At 51.6% G+C, this 21,695-nt stretch overlaps 1 protein-coding gene across 1 annotated transcript in view; it reads right to left on the bottom strand.

Moving 5' to 3' along the window:
- Positions 1–1,497: 1,497 nt before the first annotated feature.
- LOC140403187 (prostaglandin E2 receptor EP1 subtype-like) overlaps positions 1,498–21,695 on the bottom strand; it is a 32,037-nt gene continuing 11,839 nt past the window's right edge. Inside the window, exons 2-3 of the mRNA XM_072490921.1 lie at positions 9,526–10,411; positions 1,498–5,619 (exon numbers count right to left, since the gene is read on the bottom strand). Coding sequence (XP_072347022.1) covers positions 5,374–5,619; positions 9,526–10,386 — 1,107 coding nt within the window. The 5' untranslated portion in view covers positions 10,387–10,411 and the 3' untranslated portion in view covers positions 1,498–5,373. The remainder of the gene's footprint in view (positions 5,620–9,525; positions 10,412–21,695) is intronic.

Below are 21,695 nucleotides of genomic sequence, written 5' to 3'. Positions count from 1 at the left end.
GAGGCAATAGGTCTCACAGGCCGAGAAAAACCAACTGACCCCACACACAGGTCAGATAATTATAACAAAACCCCCCCATCCCCTCCTCCACCACTCACTTACCCCCCCCCCACTTCGCAAACTCCCATTTCCCTCTCTCAATCCTCTCCTTGCCTACCGCCAACCATCCTCTTCTCACTTGCCCATTGAGACATACCCTCATTCCTCAGCATCCACCCCCCTCCGCTCGACAACCCTCCCCTTCCCCCCCCACACCTCATCTCTCCCTCCCGCAGCCTCACACCTCACCTACCCCTCCGCCTACCCCCACGCCTCACCTATCCCTCCCACCTACCCCCACACCTCACCTACCCCTCCGCCTACCCCCACACCTCGCCTACCCCCACACCTCACCTACCCCTCCGCCTAACCCCACGCCTCACCTATCCCTCCCACCGCCACACCTCACCTACCCCTCCGCCTACCCCCACACCTCACCTACCCCACCACCAACCTCACACCTCACCTACCCCTCCACCTACCCCCACACCTCACCTACCCCACCACCAACCTCACCTAGTCCTTCACCTACCCCCACACCTCACTTATCCCTCCCACCTACCCTCACCTCTCCCTCCAGCAGCCTCACACCTCCACCAACCTCACACCTCACCTACCCCTCCCACCCTTTCCCTCCCCACCGCCACGCGGTGATAAATGATAAAACATTTGACAAACATTTATTTTTATTCACTCACATCAAAGCACGGACTAGAAATACAAAAATACATAGCTCAGATATTACAATAATTCTTAAATACATTTATTTGATGCATATCAGATGAACTGTTTACATTCCTGAACAACTGTACAAACAATAAACAGAACAGGGATCTCGGCAAATATATATTTCACTGAAGTGCCATTTGCAAAGTAAAGTGCATTGAATCGAGGGGTCCACAGTCGCTGGAGCTGAACATGTGACCCCTTCAAATAATGTGTCGCAGTCTTGACTGTCACTTTTTTTTTGGAATTTTCTAGAAAGTAGTCAGTGCATTTATGTTTTAAGATATTTAAAATTTAGCCCCTTCCTGAGGGAGTTCAGCTGCATCTACCCACCTATCCCCGGCCTCCTGTAGCTGTGATGCCCGAGGCGATGCCCACATTGTCACTCTGGGGTAAGGGGCCGCCATGTCTAGCGGGCCTGTCACAACCTCAGCACGTCCCGGAAGGCTTGGCCCCCAAAGAGGTACGTCTGAAGCGTCGTGATGCAGGAAATGCAGTAATCTATTTGTACACAGCAAGCATCCGCAAACATCGGTTCGATAAATGGCCAGGCCACCTGTTTCTGGCCATGTTGGTTGTGAGATAAATATTGGCCAGGGCATGGGATGAGAACACCCCTGCTCGTCTCCGAAATAATGGCCAGGGGATCGTTTACATCCACAATTGTCATCCGATTCCCCCCCCCAATCTCCTACCTCCCACTCCTCTCCAAACCTACCCCTACCCCCCACAACAATCCTCCCCTCACTTCCCCAGTTCAAAGTCAGCACCTCCGACAGTGCAGTATTCCCTCGGTGCTGCACTGGGAGTGTCGGCCTGGACGTTTTGCGGAGGGGGGACTTGAACCTGCAACCTTTCTGGCTTAGAAGCAAAGTGCGTTTCCTTTAGAGATTCAGTGACAATTCCCCCGGGCAGGGCAGTTCTCGCGGGGAGCTGTACGCCGTTTACTCTACCTCACCCTGCGGGCAGGGGATCAGTGTCCTGTTTGGCTTGTGGTGAAGGCGTACAACGCGGAGAGCTTGTTCCCCACGAGACGCGGCAAACGGAGCAAGCAGGGGGTCAGAAAAGAAGCTGGCACGCAAACCTGAAAATCAGCTCCCGCCAACGGCGAGAATGAGATGGTCATTGTCATTGTTTTGTGTCAAGGTCCTTTGTCAAAATGAGCCATTTACCCAACTTTTCTCAGAGACCGAGGAGCCTATTGTGGTGCGTCGAGGAACTTCACACATGTAGTGCAGAGAAGCAGACCATTCGGCACCACTGCCCACACACACACAAACAAGTGGAAACACCTTCTCTGTAGCCCCTTGTGGTAGTCACCACTGTTTGTATAATAGTTGTACTAGGGGTAATACGGTAAGGCTCCTGTACTACAGGTACGGGGGTAGATCCCTGCCTGCTGGCTCCGCCCAGTAGGCAGAGTATAAATGTGTGTGCTCACCGAGCTGCTCCCATTTCTGGTAGCAGCTGCAGGAGGCTACACATCTCTGCTTAATAAAGCCTCAATTACTCTCTACTCGTGTCTCGTCGTAATTGATAGTGCATCACCCCTCTATTAAACTCCTTCATAGTAAGAAGTCTTAGAAACCAGGTTAAGTCCAACAGGTTTGTTTCGAATCACTAGCTTTCGGAGCACAGCTCCTTCCTCAGGTGAGTGAAGAGGTGGGTTCCCCAAACGCATATATAGACAAAGTCAATGATGATACTTTGAAGGTAATTAAGTCTTTACAGGTCCAGGCGATGAGGCTGGAGAGAGGGATAATCACAGGTCACACCTCTTTAACCTGTGATTATCTCTCTCCGCCTGGACCTGAGGAAGGAGCTGCGCTCCGAAAGCTAGTGATTCAAAACAAACCTGTTGGACTTTAATCCGATGTAAGGTTTCTGACTGTGCTCACCCCAGTCCAACGCCGGCATCTCCACATCCTTCATATTAATAAAGAGCTTTTTTTAAAAACCAGATATCTCCTCTGCCTCCCTATTTACAGAGACAGGGAGAAATAAGACCTTGTTTGACATGTTCTCATCGGGCCGGTTGTTTTATTTGGGTTGTGGTCTGTTCTCACTGTTTTATAATTCCCAATGTAAAGTGTCTCACGCCGTCATGTTTGTTATTTGAGTGGATGGGGCACGGGGAGGAGCAGAAGGAACAGGAAAAGATCTCGAGCCTATTCTAACATTCAGTTACATCGTGTCTGACCTGGACCCTAACTCTAGTTACTCACCTCCCTTTGGGCTGTGGAGGAGGGGGTAGTTTATCATGGGATCCCTCAGATAATTGGTCAAAGTGTTCCTTTTATTGAGGGCGCAGAGGCATCTCTTATTGCTGCAAACCAAAAAATGTTAACACCTCGACAGGGCAACCTGTACTAAACTATTTGGGTATATTATTGTGCAGCGCCAAACATTAGCAGATGGAAGTGTGTGTGGGCATCGCCTCTGACAATAATACTGTGAGGAATTCAGGGTCTGTGTATACTACAGGGAATTCAGGGCCTGTGTGTACTACAGGGAATTCAGGGCCTGTGTGTACTACAGGGAATTCAGGGCCTGTGTGTACTACAGGGAATTCAGGGCCTGTGTGTACTACAGGGAATTCAGGGCCTGTGTATACTACAGGGAATTCAGGGCCTGTGTGTACTACAGGAAATTCAGGGCCTGTGTGTACTAGAGGGAATTCAGGGCCTGTGTGTACTCGAGGGAATTCAGGGCCTGTGTGTACTACAGGGAATTCAGGGCCTGTGTGTACTACAGGGAATTCAGGGCCTGTGTATACTACAGGGAATTCAGGGCCTGTGTGTACTACAGGGAATTCAGGGCCTGTGTGTACTACAGGGAATTCAGGGCCTGTGTATACTACACGGAATTCAGGGCCTGTGTGTACTACAGGGAATTCAGGGCCTGTGTGTACTACAAGGAAATCAGGGCCTGTGTATACTACAGGGAATTCAGGGCCTGTGTGTACTACAGGGAATTCAGGGCCTGTGTGTACTACAGGGAATTCAGGGCCTGTGTGTACGACAGGGAATTCAGGGCCTGTGTGTACGACAGGGAATTCAGGGCCAGTGTGTACGACAGGGAATTCAGGGCCAGTGTGTACTACAGGGAATTCAGGGCCTGTGTACTACAGGGAATTCAGGGCCTGTGTGTACTACAGGGAATTCAGGGCCTGTGTGTACTACAGGGAATTCAGGGACTGTGTATACTACAGGGAATTCAGGGCCTGTGTATACTACAGGGAATTCAGGGCCTGTGTATACTACAGGGAATTCAGGGCCTGTGTGATTGCCCAGACTAGTTACATTCACCTCAATGCGCAAAGAAGGGAATTCGCGGCATCCAAACCCCGCTCGGAGTTGGGTCGCTGGTGTCTCCTCAATAGAAGGAGCAAGCCCATGGGAGGGTACCTCGGCAGAGATGGCAAGCCTGGCCTGGGTCCCTTTCATTCATTCATTGGACAGTTTGCACAGCAGAATGAGCTGTCGGGACTGAAAAGTACAGGGAGATAATTTTAAAAACCTCAGAACCCTCTGAACAATAACACAGGAACCGAAGGTGCAGAAAAGTCAGGAACCGCCGCAGCAAAAGACAAGCGTTACACCAAAACCACAAAACGATTGGAGCTCCAACGGTGAAATAGGCCCGATCAGTACTACTGCCTGGATTCAGGCTGATATCTAAACCCAGTAGAGTGGCACTGACGCTAGAAGCAGTGCCCTGTGTTGCAACCTCCAGATTTTTGCTTTCCTTTCGAGTGCTGGAAGGGGCAATTATTATTTTGTGTTTGTTTTTAAACTCGATGCTGATTCACCGTTCCTTCTCTTTCCCCTCCTGGCAGGATCCTGTGTGGACGGAGAAGGTTCGTCCTGCCCCTCTCCGCACAAGGTGAAACAGACAGAAGGATATTTACAGGCTGTCATTTACCCACACGGTCGGGGGAGCGTCCCACAAGGAAAAGTAGTTCCACCGAATCGGCAGCTGGCGGGATGCAGGCCAGCTGAATTGGGAGGAACCGGAACAACCTTTGAACTCTCGACCCGTAACCTCGCGGCACCTTCCTGTCAAGCTGCTGGTCGTTGGGATCAGTCACTGGTCCAGGGTCCGTCCCACCAGTCACTAACGCCCAGTCGCCTTCCCCAAATCCCACTCGACAGAGGAGGACACTTGGTGATGCTCTAATGTTGCTCACATCAACTGAAGCCCAAAGAGGTGACTGATCCAGTCACATGCGTCATGCCATTGGCCAAGCAACTCAATGGCTGCTGATACTGTTCATCATACACATGGTGGGATCCAGTCCTCTGTAACATGAGGTATATTAAATCCATTTCAGACTGGGTTCCTCAGTCCATTAAATCCATTGATCTGAGTGGGATCAATTGTTTTATGTTGGGAAACTATCATCCGACAGCTCCCAAGGTCCGAGCGGGGTCGACTCCTTTTCCAACCCTATCCTCTTCCTCACACCTCCTTGTCCACCCGAAGTGGCCTCAATGTCCTTTGAAGGTGTCTTTTTTGTTTTGGTCTACCCATTGAGACGGGCCTGTGTGGGTTCCCCAGACCCGTCTCTCCAAGAATCCTTTCCAATCCTCAAGAGACCACCCTCGCTCAGAACCGGTTGACGACACTGCGCTCGGAACTCTGAAAAGAGCTGATTTCCCAGCGGTCAAACTTGCTCTTGTTGAAGTCCGTCTTCCGAGAAAACAATTTGTAAACTTTTCTCATGACGGCGCGGCGGAGCAGGATGTAGACCCAGGGATCGAGGATCTGATTCCAGGAGGCCATGCGGACACCGAGGAAACTCAACCAGTCACCTTCCTCGATGTTCTGGATTCGATTTATGCTAACAATTACCTGCGACCAAACAAAGTGAAGACTTTATTGAACAGCATGGGAATTACAGAGAGTGTAGGGCACCGAATCAGCCATTCAGCCCTACTAGTCCGCTCTTTAACCTCAACACAAGCCTCCTCCAGTCTATCTTATAGGCAATTGAAACCAAAGAATAAGCTCATTGTTTGGAATATTGTGCACAATTCTGGTCGCCATGTGGGGGCTTTGGAGAGGGTGCAGAAGAGGTTCACCAGGATGTTGCCTGGTCTGGAGGGTGTTAGCTATGCGGAGAGGCTGAATAGACTCGGACTGTTTTCATTAGAACGACGGAGGTTGAGGGGCGACCTGATAGAGGTCTACAAGATTATTAGGGGCTGGTTTAGCACACTGGGCTAAATCGCTGGCTTTGAAAGCAGGCCAGCAGCACGGTTCAATTCCCGTAACAGCCTCCCCGAACAGGCGCCGGAATGTGGCGACTAGGGGCTTTTCACAGTAACTTCATTTGAAGCCTACTCGTGACAATAAGCGATTTTCATTTCATTTATTTCATTTTCATGAGGGGTGTGGATGGGCAGGCACTCTTCCCCAGGGTGGAGGGGTCAGTCACCAGGGGGCTTAGGTTTAAGGTCGGTGGGGCAAAGTTTAGAGGAGTTGTGCGAGGCAGGTTTTTTTACACATACATTAACGGTGTTGAAAAGGCATCTCGACAAGCACATGGATAGGATGGTTACAGAGGGATACGGCACAAGGAAGTGCTGAGGGTTTTGGCCAAGGCTGGTCAAGGCTTGGAGGGCCGAAGGGCCTGTTCCTGTGCTGTATTGTTCTTTGTTCTTTGTTTGTTCTAACACAAACCTGGAGATTCCTGAGGCTGATGTTCGTCCATGAACATTTCATGTGTGGCTGTTGAACTAATCTCTTCCCAACCGTTAACATTTAAATTAAACAAGACAATCTTCGCCAGCTTTTCATCTCTCATGCTTACTGCCACCACCTATCTCGACAACCTCCTCCATCCCTACAACCTCCTCCATCCCTTCAACCTCCTCCATCCCTACAACCTCCTCCATCCCTTCAACCTCCTCCATCCCTTCAACCTCCTCCATCCCTACAACCTCCTCCATCCCTTCAACCTCCTCCATCCCTACAACCTCCTCCATCCCTACAACTTCCTCCATCCCTACAACTTCCTCCATCCCTACAACCTCCTGCATCCCTACAACCTCCTCCATCCCTACAGCCTCCTCCATCCCTACAACCTCCTCCATCCCTACAACCTCCTCCATCCCTCCAACCTCCTCCATCCCTCCAACCTCCTCCATCCCTACAACCTCCTCCATCCCTTCAACCTCCTCCATCCCTACAACCTCCTCCATCCCTCCAACCTCCTCCATCCCTCCAACCTCCTCCATCCCTACAACCTCCTCCATCCCTTCAACCTCCTCCATCCCTACAACCTCCTCCATCCCTACAGCCTCCTCCATCCCTACAACCTCCTCCATCCCTACAACCTCCTCTATCCCTACAACCTCCTCCATCCCTACAACCTCCTCCATCCCTTCAACCTCCTCCATCCCTACAACCTCCTCCATCCCTACAACCTCCTCCATCCCTTCAACCTCCTCCATCCCTACAGCCTCCTCCATCCCTACAACCTCCTCCATCCCTACAACCTCCTCCATCCCTACAACCTCCTCCATCCCTTCAACCTCCTCCATCCCTACAACCTCCTCCATCCCTACAACCTCCTCCATCCCTCCAACCTCCTCCATCCCTACAACCTCCTGCATCCCTACAACCTCCTCCATCCCTACAGCCTCCTCCATCCCTACAACCTCCTCTATCCCTACAACCTCCTGCATCTGTACAACCTCCTCCATCCCTACAACCTCCTCCATCCCTACAACCTCCTCTATCCCTACAACCTCCTCCATCCCTTCAACCTCCTCCATCCCTCCAACCTCCTCCATCCCTACAGCCTCCTCCATCCCTACAGCCTCCTCCATCCCTACAGCCTCCTCCATCCCTACAACCTCCTCCATCCCTTCAACCTCCTCCATCCGTACAACCTCCTCCATCCCTTCAACCTCCTCCATCCCTCCAACCTCCTCCATCCCTACAGCCTCCTCTATCCCTACAACCTCCTGCATCCCTACAACCTCCTCCATCCCTACAACCTCCTCCATCCCTACAACCTCCTCCATCCCTACAACCTCCTCCATCCCTACAACCTCCTCCATCCCTACAACCTCCTGCATCCCTACAACCTCCTCCATCCCTACAACCTCCTGCATCTGTACAACCTCCTCCATCCCTTCAACCTCCTCCATCCCTCCAACCTCCTCCATCCCTACAACCTCCTCTATCCCTACAACCTCCTCCATCCCTACAACCTCCTCCATCCCTACAACCTCCTCCATCCCTACAACCTCCTCCATCCCTACAACCTCCTGCATCCCTACAACCTCCTCCATCCCTACAACCTCCTGCATCCCTACAACCTCCTCCATCCCTACAACCTCCTCCATCCCTACAACCTCCTCCATCCCTACAACCTCCTGCATCCCTACAACCTCCTCCATCCCTACAACCTCCTCCATCCCTACAACCTCCTCCATCCCTACAACCTCCTCCATCCCTACAACCTCCTCCATCCCTACAACCTCCTCCATCCCTACAACCTCCTCCATCCCTACAACCTCCTCCATCCCTTCAACCTCCTCCATCCCTACAACCTCCTCCATCCCTACAACCTCCTCCATCCCTACAACCTCCTCCATCCCTACAACCTCCTCCATCCCTACAACCTCCTCCATCCCTACAACCTCCTCCATCCCTTCAACCTCCTCCATCCCTACAACCTCCTCCATCCCTACAACCTCCTCCATCCCTACAACCTCCTCCATCCCTACAGCCTCCTCCATCCCTACAACCTCCTCTATCCCTACAACCTCCTCCATCCCTACAACCTCCTCCATCCCTACAACCTCCTCCATCCCTACAACCTCCTCCATCCCTCCAACCTCCTCCATCCCTACAACCTCCTCCATCTCTCCAACCTCCTCCATCCGTACAACCTCCTCCATCCCTACAACCTCCTGCATCTGTACAACCTCCTCCATCCCTTCAACCTCCTCCATCCCTACAACCTCCTCCATCCCTTCAACTCTCTGGGATCTCTGCCTCACTCCAATTCCAGCCTCTGGAGAATCTCCAGATTTTAATCCTTTCACCACAGGGAGCCGTGTCTTCAGCTGCCTAGACCCTAAGCTCTGGATTTCCGTCCCTAAACCTTTCTGCCACCACCTCCCCTCTCTCTGACACCAATCTCCCCCCTCTCCCTCTGCATCTCTCTCTCTCTTTGGCTTTCTCTCTTGCTCTCTCTCTGCCTCTCTCTTTCTCTCTCTCTCTCTGCCTCTCCCTCTCTCTCTCTCTGTCTCTCTCTCTCTCTGTCCCTCTCTCTCTCCCTCTCCCTCTGCCCCTCTCTCTCTGTCCCTCTCTCTCTCCCTCTGCCTCTCTCTCTCCCTCTCCCTCTGCCTCTCTCTCTCTCGCCCTCTCTCTCTGTGCCTCTCTCTCTGTCTCTTTTTCTCTCTGCCCCTCTATCTCTCTCTCTCTCTGCCTCTGTCTCTGGCTCTCTTCCTCTCTACCTCTCTCTCTCTCTCTCTCTCCCTCTCTCTCTCTCTCTCCCTCTCCTTTAGGATGTTCCTCAGAATCTCCCTCTTTGGTCACCTGTCCCTAGTATCTCCTTTGGTGAGTTAAGTGTCAATTTTAGTCTGATCAACCCTCCCGCATAAGGTGGTCGGACGTTTCGCTGCGTTGCAGGCACTGTATAAACAAAAGCTGTTGTAGTAATCGATGAAAGAAAGCTCAATAGGTAAGAGAGTAAGTGAAGTCCTTTGCAGAATGCTCTATGGTAATGACGATACTCACCAGCAGAGGGCTCCAGCAGATGCACGAGACCATCATGATCCCAATCAGCTGTACGACCATTTCAATGTCATGGGATTTGGTCCTCCGATTGCAGTTCTGCTTTTTAATTCTGGCCTGTATGAGGGTCACTCCGCTGATGGTGTTACAGATCAGGGATATTAGGAGTGCCGCCACTCCGAGTAAGGAGAAAAGCAAGGCAAAGGCGTCCTCCGTCCAGACGGGGTGGGGGCTCACGCGGATGAAGCACCAGGTATTTGGCCATTGTACACCATAGCGGCCAAAGCTCATGAACGGCAACAAAGCGACAAAACCAGCCACCAGCCAGAGACCGACGACGGCGAGCTTAGTCCTGGTGGAAGTCACCACCGCCGAATGGAGCAGGGGCCTGGTGACCCCCACGCAGCGCTCAATCGCCATGATGCAGCCCAGGAAGAGCGGGCACAGGCCGAAGAACACCAAACTCCCCCCCAGGAACTGACACATCAGGCCCTCGCCGTCGATTTTCCCGGTGTAGAGTCGGAGGACCAAGGCACCCGGGATGACGTGCCCGGCGAAGTCCGTCAGCACCAGGCTGCTGGCGAAGAGCAGGAAGGTGGCCTTCGACCTCCTGCGGAACCTGGCGTAGGACTTGACCAAGATGACCAGGGCAATGATGTTCGACAGAGCGCCCAAGGTCATCGAGAAGCTGGGGATGGCGATGGACTTGGCCAATGGGGCAGCCACCTCTGAGAACAGCAGGGTGCTGGCATTAGTCTGAGGGAGGCTGCTGTTGGCGATCAGGCTGCTGATGGTGCTGACAACGTCTTGATCGAGAACCGTCATGTTGGCATGTTGAGACATGCTGCACCTCACCACGTCCATCGCCCACACAGATCCATTTAGATCCCTGTGCAAACAGAGAAACAAATTGTGTTAAATCACTTAAAACTACTACAGGACAAAGTATAAACTCAAGATATCAGTCGCATGATTAACAAATTGTTTGTTTGGGAACCAAGTACTTACCTGCCCCTTAAACTTTCCAGCAATTCATGGAAATGAGAGACCCCCCAAGACGGGTCAGTATAGAATCAGTTCCATTACAGTAGAGTTCTTGGCAATGTGGAGGAGCAGAGAGATCTTGGGGTCTATGTTCATACATCTTTGAAAGTTGCCACTCAAGTGGATAGAGCTGTGAAGAAGGCCTATGGTGTGCTAGCGTTCATTAACAGAGGGATTGAATTTAAGAGCCGTGAGGTGATAATGCAGCTGTACAAAACTTTGGTAAGGCTACATTTGGAGTACTGTGTACAGTTCTGGTCGCCTCATTTTAGGAAGGATGTGGAAGCTTTGGAAAAGGTGCAAAGGAGATTTACCAGGATGTTGCCTGGAATGGAGAGTAGGTCTTACGAGGAAAGGTTGAGGGTGCTAGGCCTTTTCTCATTAGAACGGAGAAGGATGAGGGGCGACTTGATAGAGGTTTATAAGATGATCAGGGGAATAGATAGAGTAGACAGTCAGAGACTTTTCCCCCGGGTGGAACAAACCATTACAAGGGGACATAAATTTAAGGTGAATGATGGAAGATATAGGGGGGATGTCAGATGTAGGTTCTTTACCCAGAGAGTAGTGGGGGCATGGAGTGCACTGCCTGTGGAAGTAGTTGAGTCGGAAACATTAGGGACCTTCAAGCAGCTATTGGATAGGTACATGGATTACGGTAAAATGATATAGTGTAGATTTATTTGTTCTTAAGGGCAGCACGGTAGCATTGTGGATAGCACAATTGCTTCACAGCTCCAGGGTCCCAGGTTCGATTCCGGCTTGGGTCACTGTCTGTGCGGAGTCTGCACTTCCTCCCCGTGTGTGCGTGGGTTTCCTCCGGGTGCTCCGGTTTCCTCCCACAGTCCAAAGATGTGCAGGTTAGGTGGATTGGCCATGCTAAATTGCCATTAGTGTCCAAAATTGCCCTTAGTGTTGGGTGGAGGTGTTGACTTTGGGTAGGATGCTCTTTCCGGTGCAGACTCAATGGGCCGAATGGCCTCCTTCTGCACTGTAAATTCAATGATAATCTATGATTAATCTAGGACAAAGGTTCGGCACAACATTGTGGGCCGAAGGGCCTGTTCTGTGCTGTATTTTTCTATGTTCTATGTTCTACACTGTGAGCTACGCATCAGGCCAGTGTCGGGTTACCCCCAGCTCTGCGATCAGCTGTGGTTGAATGAGTAGGACATTCATACTGGGCTGAAGGGATTGGCAATTCAAGCCTTACTCCCTGTCGTGTTGGGTGCTCTGCAACACAGACGAACCAACACGGTTGCCGATGGTACAACTCAGTTTTATTACTATCAATAACAACATCTGTAAACTTGTTGCTGTGGTTTGTTCATTACCCTTTAACCTGTGGATCCAGCCCTAACACTATCTTGGGGAGGCACTCAGCACATGGTGAATGCCTGAGTGGCTTGCTGTGAGCTCTGTGCCCTGAGCTGTCTCCTGCTGGAATGAGCGGGAACTGTGGTGTTCCCCGTTTTATAGTGTGTCTGCTCTTGCTTGTGATTGGCTGTGATGTTGCGTGTGTGTTGATTGGTCCATTGATCTGTCCATCAGTGTGTATGTGTGTTTGCACCATGATGTTTGTCTGAATATCATGACATCCCCCCTTTTTTACAAAAATATGTGCCTATGTGTTAATAAATATAGATGTGTACTGAGCGCAGCTGAATGTGTGTGTGCAATATCTACAACATGTACATGAGGCTAAACTATATACATAGGAAGGTGTCAGGTGCAACATAGCAACGAAGTTGTACTATAACAAAACAAGTGTAAACATCAAGCATCAAAACGAACTCCTGTAACGACAAAAAGAGAAACATATTAACATTGTGGCATAACACTTTAGTGAGTCCAATGTTCAAACAGGCTCATAAGTCCAGCCTAGTAGGTGGGCGACGAATTCGGGTTGACTGCCTCAAGGGTGGGTCAGAATCCACCGGCTGAGGAATGGGCCTGGCCACAGGCGACAGAGGAATAGGCATGGTGGCAGGAAGCTCCACGAAGTTGACATCAGGAACAACAGGAGGGCGTGGCACCGGTGTATGATCACGTAATGAGCGCAGAAGCAGGCAAAGAGCCCGGCGATTGCGCCAGCGAATGGAGCCATCAGGCATGCGAACCAGGAACGAACGGGGAGCCACGCGGCGGAGAACTTCGGCAGTTGCCGACCAGCCACCCTCTGGTAGGTGGATGCGGACGTTGTCTCCAGGCGCCAAGGCAGGAAGATCAGTTGCCCGAGTGTCATGTGCCACCTTCTGCTGAGCACGCTGCTGTCGCATCCTTTGCAGTACTGGAGCATAGTTGGGTGTAGCGACCAGAATGGATGGCACTGTGGGCCTGAGGGCGCGACCCATCACCAGCTGGGCTGGTGAGAGGCCAGTGGCTAGTGGGGCCGAGCGATAGGCCAGCAGGGCTAAGCAGAAATCCGATCCGGCATCAGCAGCCTTGCAGAGGAGCCGCTTGACGATATGAACGCCCTTTTCCACCTTGCCATTTGACTGGGGATGCAGAGGGCTGGACGTCACGTGTGTGAAGCCATACGAAGCAGCAAAGGATGACCATTCCTGGCTTGCAAAACAGGGCCCATTGTCCGACATGACAGTAAGCGGAATGCCATGGCGAGCGAAGGTCTCTTTGCATGACCTTATGACAGCGGACAATGTCAAGTCATGCAGGCGTATGACCTCTGGATAGTTTGAAAAGTAATCTATGATGATGACGTAGTCCCTGCCGAGCGCATGAAAAAGGTCCACACCCACCTTCGCCCAGGGGATGTCACCAGCTCATGGGGCTGAAGCGTCTCAGGGGGTTGCGCCGGCTGAAACCTTTGGCAGGTGGGGCAGTTGAGCACCATGTTGGCGATGTCGTCGCTGATGCCCGGCCAGTATACAGCTTCTCGGCCCTCCGTCTGCACTTCTCGACCCCCAGATGGCCTTTGTGCAGTTGGTCAAGGACCAGCTTGTGCATGCTGTGTGGGATCACAATCCGGTCCAGCTTCAGAAGGACACCGTCAATGACGGCCAAGTCGTCCCGGACATTGTAGAATTGTGGGCACTGTCCATTGAACCACCCTCCCGTCATGTGGCGCATCACCCGTTGTAGAAGGGGTCAGCCGCAGTCTCCCGGCGAATGCGGGCCAGACTTGCATCATTAGCTGGCAAATTGGCCGATGTGAAGGCCACCTGCGCTTCGACCTGACAGATGAACCCCTCCGAATCGGGCGGTGTGCTCACTGCTCTGGACAGGGCATCCGCAATGATGAGGTCCTTTCCCGGGGTGTAGACCAGTTGGAAGTCGTACTCCGGATCTTGAGCAGAATGCGCTGGAGGCGAGGGGTCATCTCATTCAGGTCCTTTTGTATGATGCTGACCAGGGGGCGATGGTCGGTTTCCACGGTGAACTGAGGGAGACCATACACGTAGTCGTGGAACTTATCTATGCCGGTTAACAAACCCAGGCACTCCTTCTCGATCTGCGCATAGCGCTGTTCTGTGGGGGTCATGGCCCGTGAGGCATAGGCGACCGGAGCCCATGATGCAGTGTTGTCCCGTTGCAGGAGTACTGCCCCAATGCCGGACTGGCTGGCGTCAGTCGAGATCTTCGTATCTCGAGAGGTGTCGAAGAACGCCAATACCGGGGCTGTGGTGAGCTTAATTTTGAGCTCTTCCCATTCGTTCTGGTGTGCGGGCAGCCACTGGAACTCCGTGGACTTCTTCACTAGGTGGCGAAGAGCCGTTGCGTGGGAGGCAAGGTTGGGAATGAACTTCCCCAGGAAGTTGACCATGCCTAGGAAGCGTAGGACTGCCTTCTTGTCTGCCGGCTACGGCATGGCTGTGATGGCGCTCACCTTGTCTGCATCCGGACGCACTCCTGACCGGGATATGTGGTCCCCCAGAAACTTTAGCTCCGTTTGGCCGAAAGAACACTTGGCTCGGTTGAGGCGCAGGCCGTGTTCCCGTATCCGCGCAAAGACACGCTGGAGACGACTGATGTGCTCCGGTGGTGTGGTGGACCAGATGATGACATCGTCAACATAGATGCGCACCCCTTCGATGCCCTCCATCATCTGCTCCATGATTCTGTGAAACACCTCGGATGCCGAGATGATGCCAAACGGCATTCTGTTGTAGCAGAACCTGCCGAAAGGAGTGTTGAAGGTGCACAGCTTCCTGCTGGACTGATCCAGTTGGATCTGCCAAAAACCCTTCGAGGCATCAAGCTTTGTGAAAATTTTAGCCCGGGCCATCTCGCTCGTGATCTCTTCCCGTTTGGGTATGGGGTTCCCTCATGATGTTGTTGTTTAGGTCTTTCGGGTCGATGCAGATCCGAAGTTCGCCAGAGGGCTTTTTAACACACACCATGGAGCTGACCCATGGCGTGGGCTCCGTGACCCGGGAAAGCACTCCTTGGTCCTGGAGATCCTGCAGCTGCTGCTTGAGGCCGTCTTTGAGTGGTGCTGGGACCCTGCGAGGTGCATGAATGACCGGGGTGGCATCCGGTTTGAGCCGTATTCTGTAGGTATAGGGCAGTGTGCCCATGCCCTCGAATGCCTCCTGGTTGTGGGCGAGGAGCGAGTGGAGCTGTGCCTTAAATTCTGCATCCGGGAAGTCTGACATGCCTTCTGGAGACAGAGCGTGTACCCACTGAACGAGGTGGAGAATCTTGCACGCCTGTGCCCCTAGCAGGGAGTCCTTCGATGATCCAACTATCTCAAAGGACAGTGTGGCTGTGTATGCATTGTGTGTAACCTCGAGCTGGCAGGATCCCATGGCCGGGATAACGTTTCCGTTGTAGTCGACCATCTTACAACGGGATGGCCGAATTGGTGGTCTGACCTTCAAGGCGTAGAAGGCTGACCATGCTATTAGGTTGGCGGAGGCACCAGTGTCCAAGCGGAATGTTATTGGTGATCGGTTGACCGTTAGGGTGGCACTCCATTCATCACCCGGATTGACACTGTTCACTGGCATCGGCTGGTGGGTCCTGCTTGGGGACATCCGGTTCCTGTCAATGACCGCAACACGGAAGGCTTCCCGGTCGTCTGTATCACCGGTCTGTATATCGTCAGGGTATGACTCGGTGTATGGAGGCTGAATGGTCCGCACGTCCCTGCGAGGCTGTCGGAATTGGGGAGCGTTGGCAGGTTGAGCTGCTCGACAGCAGGCAGCGTAGTGGCCCATCTTGCCACAGCGGAGGCATTGTCGGTTCTTTGCTGGACATTGCCGCTTTAAATGTGCGGATCCACAGTTGCCGCCCGTCGTGACGTCATGGCGTTCATTGCACCACCACGCATGTGCAGTTCGGTCCTGCATAGAGCGCGCCTGCGTGTCACGTCCCTCTGCGTCGACGTCTCTTTTGGCGCGTACAAGCGCGGGAGGCCGCGGAAAGCACGTGAAATAGCCACCCTCGTCCGGGCCGCGGGCCGGGAGGAACTCGATCGCCTGGACCCGGAAGGCCTCGTAGGACCCCTGCCTTGCCGATTCGGCCGCGTAGGACCCCTGCCTTGCCAATTCGGCCGCGTAGGACCCCTGCCGTGCCGATTCGGCCGCCTGGAATTGGGAGTAGCGGCTGGTCGCGTTTTCATGGAGGACGCAGGCTTCGATGGCGGTGGCTAGGGTGAGGCTTTTAATTTTGAGGAGCTGCTGGCATAGGGTGCCCGAGGTGACCCCAAAAACTATCTGGTCTCGAATCATGGCATCGGAGGTGGCCTCGTAACCGCAGGACTGCGCGAGGATACGGAGGTGTGTTAGGAAAGATTGAAAAGGTTCATCCTTACCCTGCAGGCGCTGCTGGAAGAGGTACCTCTCGAAACTCTCATTTACCTCGACGCTGAAGTGTTGCTCGAGTTTGAGAAGGACCGTCTTGTACTTTGTCTTGTCCTCACCTTCCGCGAACACCAGGGAGTTGTAGACGTGGATGGCGTGTTGCCCTGCCGTGGAGAGGAGGAGGGCGATTTTCCTGGTGTCCGAAGCATTCTCCCTTTCGGTGGCTTCCAGGAAGAACTGGAAGTGCTGTTTAAACAGCTTCCAGTTGACGCCGAGGTTTCCAGCGATTTGGAGCGGCTGCGGCGGGCTGATGGTGTCCATGGCGCAGGATGGCGGGTTCCTGAGGATGTGTAGGTAGGTCTCATAGTTGCTGGGTTACAATCCTGGTACTATGTCGTGTTGGGTGCTCTGCTACACAGATAAACCAACACGGTTACGGAAGGTACAACTCAGTTTTATTACTAACAATATTAACATTTGTAAACTGGTTACTGTGGTTCGTTCATTACCCTCTAACCTGTGGACCTACCCCTAACACTATCTTGGAGAGGCACTCAGCACATGGTGAATGTCTGAGTGGCTTGCTGTGAGCTCTGTGCCCTGAGCTGTCTCCTGCTGGAATGAGCGGGAACTGTGGTGTTCCCCGTTTTATAGTGTGTCTGCTCTTGCTTGTGATTGGCTGTGATGTTGCGTGTGTATTGATTGGTCTGTTGATCTGTCCATCAGTGTGTTTGTGTGTTTGCACCATGATGTTTATCTGAATATCACGACACCCCCAAGACGAGTCAGTATAGAATCAGTTCCATGACACTGTGAGCTACGCATCAGGCCCGTATCGGGTTACCCCCAGCTCTGCTATCAGCTGTGGTTGAGTGAGTAGGACATTCACCCTGGGCTGAAGGGATTGGCAATTCGAGCCTTACTCCCAGTACAAACTTTGGTTCAAAGCTGGCCATCCTGCAGGAGTGCTGCACTGTCAGGGGCTGCTGCCTTTCGACTGCGCCGCAAAACTGAGGCACCCAAGCCCTCTCTGGCAGAGAATAAATGTCCTGGCCCTCGAACAACTCCCGAAAACAGATGATCCGGTCATTGTCACATCCGCTCTTCGTGGGAAGCTTGCTGAGGGCAAATTGGCTGCCGTGAATCTTACACTGGGGCGGTGACTGCGCTTTGGAAGTACTTCACTGGCTGTAAAACGTTTTGAGGTGTTGTGATGAAGTGTTGTGATGAGGTGCTATAAAAATGCAAGTCCTTTCATTATAATAATAATAATTGCTTATTGTCACAAGTAGGCTTCAAATTAAGTTACTGTGAAAAGCCCCTAGTCGCCACATTCCGGCCCCTGTTCGGGGAGGCTGGTAGGGGAATTGAACCGTGCTGCAGGCCTGCCTTGGTCTGCTTTCAAAGCCAGCGATTTAGCCCTGTGCACATAGTGGGAGCTGAACTCATGCTGCTGACTCATTTATTCCAGTTGTCTTGTGCGTTAGTGCAATAACATAACCACTCTGCTGCTGTCCTCCAACTTTAGCAGCTGTGCCGCTCAGTCTCAATGCGCCTGGGATTGAGAAGGGAAACTCCACATGGCCCCAAATCCTTATCATGCTGCCGTATCCGTGTGTGTGTGCAGCGACCCTTTCACCCGAAGCTTCCCGCTTGGAATATGTCCATTTGTTGGTCTTCCAACTGTTTTCCACTGAACCAACACCAATGGGGAATTAAACTCTCCACACACCTCTTCCCGTTCTCGGACAACCGTAGGAAAATGCGTTCCCAGAAGAGGACACACCTGTCTGCACTGATATTAAATCAGTTTATATTATGTGACTGGACAGCTGTTAAACCTATCCTGCAGTGATAGAAAGGTATATCTGTACTAGTGTTGTGAAATCTAACTCAAGTTGGGGAGATTACAGTGGTGGACAGGCTTTGGGGGGTCAGGAGGTGAGTTACTCACCGCAGGATTCCCAGCCTCTGACCTGCTCTTGTAGCCTCTGTAGTGATATTCAGACATCAATATACATATTCAATGTATGTAAATGTAGTACAGTCATTTCAACACTAGATGTCTCAAAATCAGAGACTATAAGAACTGGATTCCCGCTCTTTTTAGTTAGTTAGAGAATGTCATCCAGAACAGTGAACAAGCAAGACATAGAATAGCTAGAAGTTAGAACTAGTTTGTTATAATACTGTATAGTTATCTGTATTGTACTTTATTTCTTTATAGTTAGTTTAGTATTGAGTAAAAAGACTCACAGTTTATTATTTTATTACTCATTAAATAGTTCATCTTTCAACAAGAGGATTATTGGTCATTTTATCATCTTGGGAGATTCAAGAGTAATATATATATATTGTAGATAAGCCATTATTTAAAATATAACAGCCGCAGTATTTTTTGGCTGGGTCCAGTTCAGTTTCTGGTCAATGGTGATTTTCTTTTTTCAATTTAGAGTACCCAATTCATTTTATCCAATTAAGGGGTAATTTAGCGTGGCTAATCCACCTACCCAGCACATCTTTGGGTTGTGGGGGCGAAACCCACGCAAACACGGGGAGAATGTGCAAACTCCACACGGACAGTGACCCTGGGCCGGGATCGAACCCGGGTCCTCGGCGCCGTGAGGCAGCAGGGCTAACCCACTGCGCCACCGTGCTGCCCTAGGTAACCCCCCCAAGATGATGATAGTGGCCGAATCAGTGATGGTAATGCCATTGAATGTCAAAGGGCGATGGTGGCGTTCCCTCTTGTTGGAGATGGTCATTGCCTGGCACTCCTGTGGCGTGAATGTTATTTGCTACTTGTCAGCCCAAGTCTGGTTATTGTCCAGGTTTTGCTGCATTAGTATCGGAGGAGTCGCAAATGGTGCTGAGCATTGTGAGTTTACGTGTGTGTGTGTGTGCATGTGGAGAATGGGAATAGGCTCAGATGGGATGCCCCCGTCAGTCAAATAGCCCCGTTGATGGGCTATGGGAAGTTCACACTAAATGACCCCTTGCATTGTATTGGTACCCCTTGTCACCCCTTGGTACCCCTTGTCACCCCTTGGTACCCCTTGTCACCCCTTGGTACCCCTTGTCACCCCTTGTTACCCCTTGTTACCCCTTGTCACCCCTTGTATTGGAGGGAATCTGGTGATGGAATCGGACTCCGAGTGAAAACTAAAAAGCAGCCGGAAGCAGGATTTATGAAATCTGAGTGCAGTGTGCTGCTCCACACCGTGTCGAGATGCAGGTTTAATATCCAGCCAGGCTTCAATCCAATTCCAACCCATCGCCGGAGGGCGGCAGCAAAGGCAAAGCAGGTAAGGGCAGGGATTAAAAACATTGAACATTCAGCTCTGAAACTGAATCCAATTAATCCCCTCACAGTGTTAAACTCCACGTAACCTCTTCCCTCTTTTATTTATCACATCCAGCATCCCAATGAACAATGTTGTTTTTAAAAATCCTCAAACGTTTTTGCTTGAAGCAGCACGGTGGTTAGCACTGCTGCCTTCCAGCGCCAGGGAGCCGGGTTCGATTCCCGGCTCGGGTCACTTGTCTGTGTGGTGTTTGCACGTTCTCTCTGCGTCTGCGTGGGTTTCCTCCGGGTGCTCCGGTTTCCTCCCTCAATTCCGAAGATGTGCGGGTTCGGTTAAGGTTTTATTGAGATGGGGCAGGGAAGTGGGGTGTTCTTTTGGAGGGTCAGTGCAGACTCAATGGGCCGAATGGCCTCCTTCCGCACTGCAGGGATTCTGTGAACCACTTTTCAAATTGATGTGACACCCTCATCGGAGTTATGTTGATTTTTTTCAAATTTAGTGTACCCAATTAATATTTTTTCCAATTAAGCGGCAATTAACGTGGCCAATCCACCTACCCTGCACATCTCTGGGTTGTGGGGGCGAAACCCACGCAGACACGGGGAGAATGTGCAAACTCCACACGGACAGTGACCCAGAGCCGGGATTCGAACCCGTGTCCTCAGTGCCGTCGGCTGCAGTGCTAACCACTGTGCCACGGGCCGCCTCCTCAGCGGAATTATAAATCACTGTTTGCATCTCTGAAAGTGAAGTTCGCCAGTGACCGGCTGAAGGGTCTGGACTGTCGACTGGACCGCCTGACGTATGTTAATGTGACCACTGAACCTTTGGCTAAGAAAGGTAACTTTGCCAGGTCAACAGGTTGCCTGTTAAATGCTCTACCACACGGCAGCTCCCCACTCTTCCCGGAGTGGGATAGACTTGGCGGTTCCTATTGGGAATGATGGCAGTGTTTAAAGTGTAACCAAATAACCTGCGACCTTCCCCCCTCCCTCTAGCCACCCTCTGCGCATGGCAGAGGCTTTCTCTTGAACCTATTCCACTTGGCATCTTAAGGCAGCTTGGCAGAGACAGTCTGGACTGAGTTGTCCCAGAGGTGAAAACATGGGGGGGTCAACGCTGCACATGTTAATAAATTCAACTGAGTCAGCCAGCAAACAGGCAAGAACAGTTAATCCCTCATGAATACACAGCGGCTGATTCAAGTCCCAACCCGATTGGTGAATTCCAACAATGCCTTTGTAACTTATCAGCGGGTTTTCATTCCCGTTCGCTGCTTCTGCAGCCAGAGCTAGGAGTAGGAGGAGGCCATTCGGCCCCTCGAGCCTCGAGCTCTGACATTCAACAGGACCATCGGCTGATTTGATTATCACACTTTTCCACCTCTGCCACCCACCCCCATAACCCTGGGCTGCTGCCTTGCAAAGCGAAACTCTTGTCCAACCTTGAATAGATTCAATGACCCAGCCTCCGCTCCTATCCGCAGACTAACCGCCCTCTGAGAGGAGAGGTTCCTCGTCAGTTTTGTCTGAAATGGGAGACCCCTTATTATTAAATTATTCTAGCCAATCCCCTTTGCAAAGTTACCTTTGAATCTGTTTCCAACTCCGTCAAGCAGCTCATCCCAGGTCAGAACTTGCTGCATTGATAAAAAGAACTTTCCTCATTTCCCCTCTGGCATTTTTGCACAGCCACCTTAAAAGCGTACTCCCTGTTTACCAACCCTCCCGCTCGGGGAAACGGTCCTCCCTCATTAACTCTCTCGGTCTCTCCCCATCCATCCGTTTATTGCCACAGATTGCTGGTCATTTTAAACGGGAGATGTTGGAGCCAGTTTAAAACCCTGAGCGTTCTCTCTTTCTGGAGATGTTGAGGTGGGAGTTTGACAATGGGGAACCGATTAATAATAATAATAATCACTTATTGTCACAAGTAGGCTTCAATAAATTTACTGCGAAAAGCCCAAAAGAATTGCGGCAAGTTCAGAATTACATTCAGGTTGAATCTTCCTCTGACTTCAGGGAGAATCATTCATCTGCAAACGTTTTAACCATCTCGC

This window comes from Scyliorhinus torazame, chromosome 27 (genome assembly GCF_047496885.1).
Source record: "Scyliorhinus torazame isolate Kashiwa2021f chromosome 27, sScyTor2.1, whole genome shotgun sequence".
Taxonomy (NCBI): domain Eukaryota; kingdom Metazoa; phylum Chordata; class Chondrichthyes; order Carcharhiniformes; family Scyliorhinidae; genus Scyliorhinus; species Scyliorhinus torazame.
This window is presented reverse-complemented; position numbering and strand designations above follow the sequence as displayed.